The sequence below is a fragment of the Drosophila takahashii genome, chromosome 2R, assembly GCF_030179915.1.
Source record: "Drosophila takahashii strain IR98-3 E-12201 chromosome 2R, DtakHiC1v2, whole genome shotgun sequence".
In the NCBI taxonomy this organism is placed as follows: domain Eukaryota; kingdom Metazoa; phylum Arthropoda; class Insecta; order Diptera; family Drosophilidae; genus Drosophila; species Drosophila takahashii.
The window spans coordinates 31,524,482-31,534,356 of NC_091679.1; the positions used below are offsets into that span (position 1 = coordinate 31,524,482).

Below are 9,875 nucleotides of genomic sequence, written 5' to 3' on the forward strand. Positions count from 1 at the left end.
TTTCCACATTTCCCATTGCGCAAAGCTGTTCAATCAGGACCATCTCACGGATACTGATAGATACACTTGTTACCCACAAGAAAACCAAATCAGCCCGTGAAACCCCAGATAGCTGGGTCCATTCAGGATGTATTTGGTTTTGTTCCTTAAGAAATGCAAGCGATTTGAATTTGCCGATGCACAGGTAGCCGGGATACATTTCATCCTTTTCTTGCAGCAGAAAAGGATCACAGGGGCATATTCAAAGATTGTGTGTGTGGGAGAGTTCCTGCGAAACACCGCATGACTTTGTTTTCGGCTGGAATAACTCTATTGTGGGCAGGGGAATTTGTCTGTGGGAAAATCAGTGCCAGAGTTTTCGAATTTTTGGCAAGTTAATTTGTTAAATGACAATTAAATTTGCTGGAATCCTGAAAAACAAAGAAATAAGGCAGGCGCTAGGATAAAATCTGCAAATAATAGAAAACAAGTTTGCCCACAAAATTTTGCAAATGCCCTAATACTTATACAAAATCCTTATAAACGCATGTTCCCTAGACAGAAATACATATTTTGGACGTTTTGGCAATTTAATTTGTTAAATGGCAATACAATTTTTGGAATTCCGAAAAACAAAGGAAAAAGATAGGCGCTGGGATTAAATCTGTAAATAATAGAAAAAAGATTCGCTTAAAAAAGATCGTTATTCCCCCATTTTTATACGAAGTCTAGCGATTCCAGCGATTTCCCTTGCTAGAAATACCAATTTTTAAATATTTGGACTTTCTGTGAAATTAAATTTCCAGAAATCCCAATAAACAAATGAATAAGCTAGGCGCCAGGATGAAATCAGTTAATAATGGAAAACAAGTCGGGCCAAAAAATTTAGTAAATACCCTAATATTTATACGAAATCAAGGTAAGTGCACATTCCCACAGCGATTCCCAGGAAAGAAATCAAAAGTAAAAATAAAAGTGATAGCCGAAACCCCAAGGAAAACGCATGGGATTCCGATCCCAGCATCAAATCACAGCAAACACGGCGCACAAAGGAATGAAACCTAAGGATTCGGCGAGACAAGTGGAATGCAAGGAGGCGGGGGGCGGGGAGACCTGCGAACAACCACAAAGCAAACAAGCAAAGATAAAGGATCTCAAGGATGTGTGGGAAACACACGAACAAGTGCAACGGTATTTGGAAATGCAAAAGGATAATAGCGTAAAGAGGAAATGGAAATTATGATAATTTTCGATCTCTCGGCGGAGGTGTTGTTGTTTTTCTCACAGCAGGATCGGGTAACAGCAGCGCCGATATGATTGAGTGTGGGAAGTGCCGAGGATCGGAATATCGGAGGATCCGAGTCCCAAGGCCCAAGCAAAAAGGTGGGGGCGACGCTCGACAGCCACACGCAAGGCAGCCGCAGGACGAGAACAGGCTGTTGCGGAAGTTATTACGGAAGTGAAATCAAATTTTGAATAAAAAATCAAGAAAGGGTCTAAGGGAAAAGGAAAGCAAGGGGAAATTGAAAATGGGAAATGGGGATGTAAATCAATTAGTAGCTAGAAACCTTATTCAATCACTACAATTTGGTTACTACACTAAACGAAATTTTTACACAAAAAGGGAGACATGTATGCAAAATAGATTTTAGTTTATATTAAGGCTCGTAAGAATGCAGCGAACAAGACAACGGATTATTGTAAACCGTATAGTAAACCTGTTCCGCAATCCTTGACCATTAGATACTTTTCAACAAATACATTTAAATTATAATTATAAATACAAATCATACATTTTATAATGCATCTTATTTTCTTTTTAATCTGTGTTGATTTATTCCTAAAGTATTGAGAACAATTTTATAATTTACAGCTTAGATATTTTCAGCCTCAACTTCCACAATATCCTGAGTGTAGCCAAACAATCTCTTGAGCATGTTGTAGATTATCATTTGTCGCGTCACTTCCGCCTCGTACTTCATATAGTCCTTAAGACGGTTCTGCTTATAGAGTTGGTCCAACAGATCGAACAGCTCCATTTCGAGGGCTCTCAGTGGAGCTTCTAATTCCGGGGTGTGGGTACCAGCGAACAATGCCTGCATATAGATCGTTGAAATCTTCTCCAGTGCCACGTCCAAGGTATTCAGAATGGAATCCTCCGGATCGTGGAGAAGCTTCACAGGGCCCGTGAGCTTTGGAGAAGCACGGTATTTATGCAGACCATCTTCAGGATCGCTGGCCAAAGCAATTAGTGGCAGAATAGCCATAATTAAAACCAGTTGCAGCGTATTTCTCAGCATGATAAAAATGTTTTTTATATATTAATGTTTTTTGAGATTTTTTAACGCACGCCTGAAGATCACTGCGCGCTCTCGTTTGCACTAATTTTGGTATTTCGCACATTGAATTAGCGCTATGAGCTTATATAGCATGGATTGGGAGCTTACGATTGTCTTATCTGTTCAATCGAACTTTGCAAAAACATTGAACATAAGTTGCAAGGCGATTTCCGTCGCATTCATAACATTATCAGATTAAATATTGCTTCCGATTTTCCAATAGGTTCAAGTACTCGATCGAATAATGCAACTAGAAATGCTGTTCATTAACCTTCGTTCCCGATAACCTTTCAACAAAATAATCGATTGATTGCTTGTTTCGAAGCATTTGTCTTTTATTATCATTATTTTCACTCTTTTTCCAGTCATCAAATCTTGTGTTAACTAAAAGCTAAAATTACAATCGTTATGATAAACCACTAAAGTAGAAACATGAAAGACTTAACGATAAACACTATACAATGAAATCTACATAACTTAAATAGAAACTCGTTTAATTAATTAAATAATTGAAAAATCAAAGATCATAATTAGTTAATGAACTACATAATAGGCGTATAAAAATGCTTAAATGAGAGTTACACAAAAAATATACAAAATCACAGCTGAACTTAAAATGAAGAAAGCGAAACGTGGGTACATAAAAACACATAGAAATGGTTGAAACTTAATGGGGTTCTAAAGCATTCGCGTTGGTGATCTTTGAAAAAAATTGCAATGGAAATAAATTAACAATGGATAAACGTAACATAGAAAGTGGGGTTGCTTGTACAGATCATCTACCAGGGCCTCCAAGCGGAGCTGGACTTTTCGATGGCCCCGGCTAGGAATTTCTTGGAGGAGGGCTCATCCAAGGAGCAGTCACTGGACTCGGCATCCGCATCCCTATCGCGCTTCACGATTCCGCTGGTGGAGCTCACTTGCTGTTGCTGCAAGTGGGCCAGCGATCGCGAGCATCCGCTGCTGTCGTGGCTCCCGGCGCTCAAATTGAGGGATCCGCTGGTGTTGAAGGAGGTCTCGGCGCTGGTTGGCGGCGGCGTGGAGAAAACGCCGGCGAAACTGTGCTTACTCAGCACATCCACGGTGGGCGAGGCAGCCCGCGACTCCTCGCCGTGGCTGGAGATGGAGGAGATGGGACTCAGCGGTGGACTGCTCGTGCTGTTCTTCGCAGGCAGCTGCGTTTGCACGGGCAGTGGGTGGATTAGATTTCCCTGGAGATTGGCCTGTGCAGCTGGATTGCTGGTTGGGGGCTTGCTGAAGGCGCTCATCCGGAAGCTCTGGGTGTAGTCACTCAGATGCGTGGGATTGGCAATGCTGGCCAAAGCGGCGCTGGCTGTTCCGGCCGCCACTCCTGCTGCAGATCCTGGCCAGGCAAAGGGACCCGGTGGAGGAGCCGAGGATCCGGTATTTGGCATAATCAGGGCAAACTCCCCCGACGGCAGGCGCGAGGGAATGAGCTGAAGTCCACCCATTTGAATGGCCGGAGCCGAGGACTCTGTGCGGCTGTTGTTGTTCAAATCCTGCGGCAGCGAGGGAAACAGGGGAGTGGGGGCAGCCGTGGCCGCGGTTGAGGGAAATAGACCACCGCGATAGCCATTGCTGAAGTTGCTCATCGAACCGATCTGCTCCAGACTATTGGCGCAATTGTTCAAATGGGCGCTCAGTCGCTGACGGACTCCCGTGTCGATGCCATCCATTTGGCTAACATAGCGGTTAACCTCCTCGGCGCACTCCACGAAGCCCGTCTTGAACTTCTGGACCACGCCGGGATCCGATTGGATGGCCATGTTCAGCTGCTGGCGCTGCACCGACTGCAGATGCTTCACCGTCATCTCAAGTATGTCGGCCTTCTCCAGTTTGGTATGACGAGCCGGCTAAAAGTAGAGAGAAGCAGAAAGAACCAAAGTCAGATAATGATGAAATGAAGATGGTCGGGCTAATTGTTTCGGGGCCCTACAACAAGTTCAATGGCTTGGGAAAAAGCAAAGCTAAGGAGCACGTTTCGTGCCTCATATGTCCAACTATTCGCGTGTAATCTGCCGTCCACTTCAGTCGAGTCCACTCTGTAAATATCACACGACCAAGGTGAGATTCAGCAACTACAGCGAGAAGAACGACCGATCTTCGAGCTGTGCACTGAGGGAAAAAGGGTTCTTCGAAAAGGAGTATGGTTCTAAGAGGTTACTGATGATAAAAAACGATATCCGTAAGATCTTTTTAAGATCTCAAATTATGTTTGATATGATACTACATCAGATAATGTTTAAAAAATCTTTTTTTTAAAAATAACTTTGTTCTTGATCTTTCAGATATTTATTTTCGCTCAGTGCGATCTTCGTCATTCCTCGCTCCCCGTTTCTCCGTCTCTTTCTCGCCTTCTGGGACTGCATATTTTAGCAAAAGGTTCCCACGCAGGTCGCTCGCCAGTCCCCGCCCCCTCGCCCTCCGAGCCTCACCCTCCCCCGCTCTCCTGTCTGAACCTTTTGTTTACTTTTGCTTTTTTCCCTCAATGTCTTTCTTATTTGATTTTTGGTCCGGCTCTCCTGCAGAATTCTGCGGCGGCAAATTTTACTTGATTTCAGCTTTGTAGTTTTCTCACAGCAGGATCACTCCTTGGAAAACTGGTTTCGTTCGCATCTCCAGCGATTTCTGCGTAATTCCTCGACTTGTTAACACTTTTTGGTCTCTTGACTGACTCCTCGTCGGCGCTCTCGTGTAATGATCATCAATAAAATTTAATACTCAATTAGAGCCCTTCGTTTGTGTTTCTTTCTTTTTGCTGTTCGAGTGTCGTAGGAGTTGGTTTTTTATATAGTTTTTTGTCCTTTTGTAGTTTTGCCGCCTCCGGACACTTGTGTCTCAAGGGTTTTTATGGTCTGACATAATTTATAAGGAAAGTGAACTGATATGGATCGGAAACCTAGTTTCTAAATCGCGGGCGGACAACTCCTTTTCGTCCCTGACTCATGGCGGGGATACTTACGTCTTTTTTCATAGCCTCCAGGATAAGGGACTTCAGTTCGTTGAGGCAGTGATTAATGCGAGCCCGACGACGTTTCTCCATTATCGGTTTGTTTGTCTAAAAGGGAAAGAAAGGGAAAGCAATTAGTTAATTGTCGAAGTTTGAAAGGGATTTATTAGAAGTTCAATAAAATGTTTAAACAACAATTTATTTTGCTTCAAAAATTATGTTTCCTGATATTTTAATTTAAAATGCATGATTCTTTTTCTATCCCATGATAAAGATTTTCAATACAATGTTCGAAATGGCTTTTTTTTAATTTCCAGAGCTAGTTCCAACCAATAATACCAAACTCACCTTTCTTAATTCCGCCTTTGACAATCCATTGGGATTGGACATGCGTCCATTGGTGCCATAGCTATCGCTATAGCCATTGGAGCAGTCGAAATCGTCGTCCGAATTAATATCGTTTTTGTAATCCATTTTGTAACGATTTTAATTTGTATATCCAAGTAAGAAGTAATCCAAAATATGTCGGCTTCGGTTTGGTTTTTGTCACAACACAATAACTTTGGTTCAAGTACGAAAACAGTTATAACAATTATTGCACGTACTTTTTATTAATGTCCGAACAACAAAAACTTAACAAGCGGTACGCGTTTTAAAATCGTTCTAGTGTTATATGGTATTTCAGGTATTTTCATTCGAGGGAGTGCGGCAGACGACCGCGCTCACGAGATGCCAAAAGGATACTGATCCTCGAAGGCGACGAGCAGTGACTAAAAACGAATCGAGGCGAAGGCGAAACGAGTCCCCGAGTGAAACCAAGGCGCTCGTTTACCTGGCTACGCGGGCAGCGGCAGCGGCAGAGGCAGGTAGACAGCTCAACGATCGCCGTCTGCAGACTGAGAACTTCCACCGCAGCAGCAGAATTCCACTCAAACGAATAGTGAGTGAGTGTAAATTACGAAACAGAACCACCCCAATGAGATGGGCATTTTCGATTTGGATGAGTGAGTTATTCCGATGCAGGCAGAGTTGTCGAGCCGACGAATTGCGAAAACCAGGGATTAGGGAAAGTATGAGCTTAACTTAAGTAAACGAACTTAAGCCCGACTCTGATCTAGAATCAACACAACATTCAGTCAAGTCATTAGTGGACTGTTAAGAACCAACACCCGTTTTGAGGTGTTTTTACCTTATTATTTCAAAGACAAATCACCTTAAAAGAAAATATAGCAGATACCATATGAACGCTCGTTGAAGTGATAGGTTGTTCAAGATAGATACATTGAATCCTACTCGATCTAAGCTTTAATTATATTTGTATTATATTTCTTGATTTTACTAGGTTTTTAACCTGAGCATTACTCTAATTCAAAATTTTAGAATTAGAGGTTTAGTAAGATTATAACTATCAGAAACGAAATAAATATTCCAACTTGCGTTCCTCAATTATTGTAATAGTTTTAAAAAAGTATCTCAAAAATTATATCAACGAAAGATCTTGTGTAGGAAAAATCATTGTATCTTGGAAAATAAAATGTATCAACTGATGTGTACGATGAATTGTAGATATCAATAAGTAGGATTTCGCGCGACAGATGTTTGTACATACGGCCTTTATAAGTCCGGCTGTATTTTGGGAGTCTGATAGCAATTTTAGTCGCAGAGATTTCACCCTTGGCAGGGGCAAACTTGATCAATGCCCGTCCAATGATTTGCAATTCATTAAGGAAAACTCCTTGGCAATTGTTCGGCGCAGCTGCCGCAACCCCCGTGACAACCCAACCCCCTTGCAAGGCGAAATGCTGAGATTCAGATTCCTTATTTTTGCCTGGCCTGCCTCATCAGGAGCGTCTTAAAGGGGGTTGCTTGGGATCGGGACCGGGATTGCGACTTACGATGTATCAGAAAGATCAAAATCAGACCTGGATCTCGTCTGGGGTCTCGGATTCAGGGTCGGGGGCAATCATTACGGAGCTTACCTGACTCGGCCAGTTTTTATAGCCGATCCCCGGGCAGATTTTCCTTTTTCAGGCAAATTTATTACTTTACGATGTTGGCAGGATTACGACCAAAGGAGTTGTCAATAACCATGGTCGCGGGCCATACGCCAGCTGACAGCTGACATAGCATCTACCTATATCCCGATCCCGATTTGGGGAGTTTCTGGGTGGAATCGTAAAAGTATTGCGCCGCCTGGCAACCCTGGTTGTGCAAAGTGATCCCTCGCAGTTTGAGCGTAAATCCCGTGTTGGGCAATAATCTGTGCTGATCATCCATCATCATCCACAAGCTCTGCAGCACTGATCATGTCAACTTTGGTAAATTGAATAAATGCTAGTGCCGTGGCTGACGAACTAAAACAACTAAACCATGGGGTTCGTTCAAATTCTGGACTGATGAGCACATCACCCTGCTTAATAACGATCACTTTGGCTCCTTTGAGTGCCGCAAATTTGGCAAACATTTTCCCACGAAAACCCCAAATAAACACGATGAGCTGGCAGAATGTAAAAGAGAGAAGAAACCTCAGAACCATCCGACATATGTGGATCAATCGTCTGGCGAAACGTGCAGAGTCTGCTGCTTCTGCTTCTGCTTCTTCAGAAACTGAGAATTGAAATTCTATAACGAAGAAACCAGGCAGAAATCAAAGTTCAATATCAGCCCCAAACACCGGTGCTGTGGCTTCTCTTCCTTTTTTCTTTCTTCCCTGCCAAGGAATCAAGGTAAACGCCATTTAGTGTGGCACGATCGCTGACGATCGGTAGCCCGGCCGGCTTGTATATGTATCTTGCAGTCCTCCTTTTTGGGGCTTCCCGGGCACCGATCCTCGGTGCGTTGTTCCCAACGCACGATTTACACATTAAAACACTTTAATTTTTATTGTACAGCCGGTCGGTTGGGAGCTTCGATCTGTCGGCCAGTGACGATCTACTTCCCTCTTTTTTAATCAATTCTGAGGGGACCGGAGACGGAGACCTTTCTCAACCTCAAATTAGTGACTTTGGGAGTATGTATTTTTAGCTGTGGGAACTGCAGTTATTACTTGGGGTGTGCTGGCTGCAACGCCCCCGCACCTCTCCCATACGAATATCTGCCCAGACGTGCACCAAAAATAATGAGCATGAAAAATATGAAACGGTAGCAAATGTGTGAACTGATCCAAACGGAACTAAACCCAAGTGGATTTCGGTGGGGAAGCGGAGGGGTGGGGCAGGGAATAGAACTCCTCCTTTGAGCAAGATATATGTTGATTTAAATGAATTCCTTGTTGATTTTTATGGCGCTTAGCCGCGAGGGGAAAACCTGAGTGAAGTGTGCGGTCTGCGGGGCATTAGAAGTCGTGACGGGCCGCCCAACTATTTGATTGTTTTTTCCTTCTGTGGGAGATTTTATTTTTATGAATTTGATAAATGGCCAGCGAGGAGTCGGGCTAATAACTGGAAAGTTCTTTCTGACAGACTCCAAAAAGGGGGAAAAGTATTTTCCACCCAAAAAAAAGAGATGCAGGCAGCTATAAGTTATAGGTTCTCAAGAAAGGGGAATTGTCACACTTTTGGTGGTTGCCTTCGGCATTTTTTTATGGCTTTTTGTTATATTTGGTTATGCAGTAAAATATCCACAGCTGGAATTTCCCTATCTCACACCTTATATGAGGCAAAATAGGTTTATTGTCAAACGAGAATGGAATATACGCAGTTGGTCACTGAGAGTATTGTATAATTCAAACTTTAATAGAAAGTAGTTATGGAATTAGTAAAACCTTTAAAGAAATATTACATTGCACAAGTATTCATATTTAATTTTAGTTTAGAATATAAAAAATCTTTATGGTTATATATCTTATGGCCCAAATAACTGCCGATTCAAGATCATTGATCCCAATGATTGGTGACCCTAGCCAGCTGATGTAACGGTCACTTGGAAGATCAGCTGCTCCTAAGCCAACATTTGCACTAAACTGTCTTTCGCTCTCGTGCCAAAGATTGCCACATCTGCCGACCCCATCCCACTCTCCATCCTCCTCGGCTGCATCCCCCGTCACTTCTTTGGGCTATGACAACAATGGATTATGGCCCGGACAATGGTCGGCGCTAAGGAAAACTGACTTTCCAGGGGCCGACGGGGTTTTCCTTCGGCTTCTAGCGGGCCCTAATTGCTGGCAAACATCTTACATAACATCGAAGGAGATGCGTCTCGGAATGGATTTCGTATGGAGTGTGCCTGATGCGAAACAGCTGCTGAAGATCACAAAAACTATGATGACGAGGAAGGGTTGCGGGGAGATTAAGTGGGATTTGTTTATTGTAAGGATTTGCGGTTGCAGTTACTGTGGCACTTTTCCAACCCAACCCTAACATCTGTCATAAAAAACTTCTTGGTTTTTCAAAAATTCAGGGGCAATAAAAAATAGAAACTTTAAGTCCTTCCTCTTTTTAATTATATCACCAGTTAAGACTATTAAAAAATGTTCCTTAGTTTCTCAATATATTCAAGACTAAATGAAAACCTGAATTTAAATCAATTGACAGTGAAATTAGTGAGAACCTAGCACAGTTGACTCTACAAAAATTCTCTTGAAATTC

At 42.7% G+C, this 9,875-nt stretch overlaps 2 protein-coding genes across 2 annotated transcripts; both read right to left on the reverse strand.

The window, feature by feature from the left end:
* Positions 1 to 1,853: 1,853 nt before the first annotated feature.
* LOC108054715 (uncharacterized) lies at positions 1,854 to 2,279 on the reverse strand. Its single transcript, XM_017137778.3, has one exon. It carries the CDS (start codon positions 2,277 to 2,279, stop codon positions 1,854 to 1,856), a length of 426 nt encoding a protein of 141 aa, XP_016993267.2.
* A 358-nt stretch (positions 2,280 to 2,637) lies between these two features.
* Positions 2,638 to 6,151, reverse strand: dpn (deadpan). The gene is made up of 3 exons (XM_017137780.3): positions 5,638 to 6,151; positions 5,302 to 5,397; positions 2,638 to 4,192 (listed from the first exon to the last, which is right to left on the reverse strand). Exons 1-3 carry the CDS (start codon positions 5,761 to 5,763, stop codon positions 3,098 to 3,100), a joined length of 1,317 nt encoding a protein of 438 aa, XP_016993269.2. The 5' UTR covers positions 5,764 to 6,151; the 3' UTR covers positions 2,638 to 3,097.
* Positions 6,152 to 9,875: the final 3,724 nt, after the last annotated feature.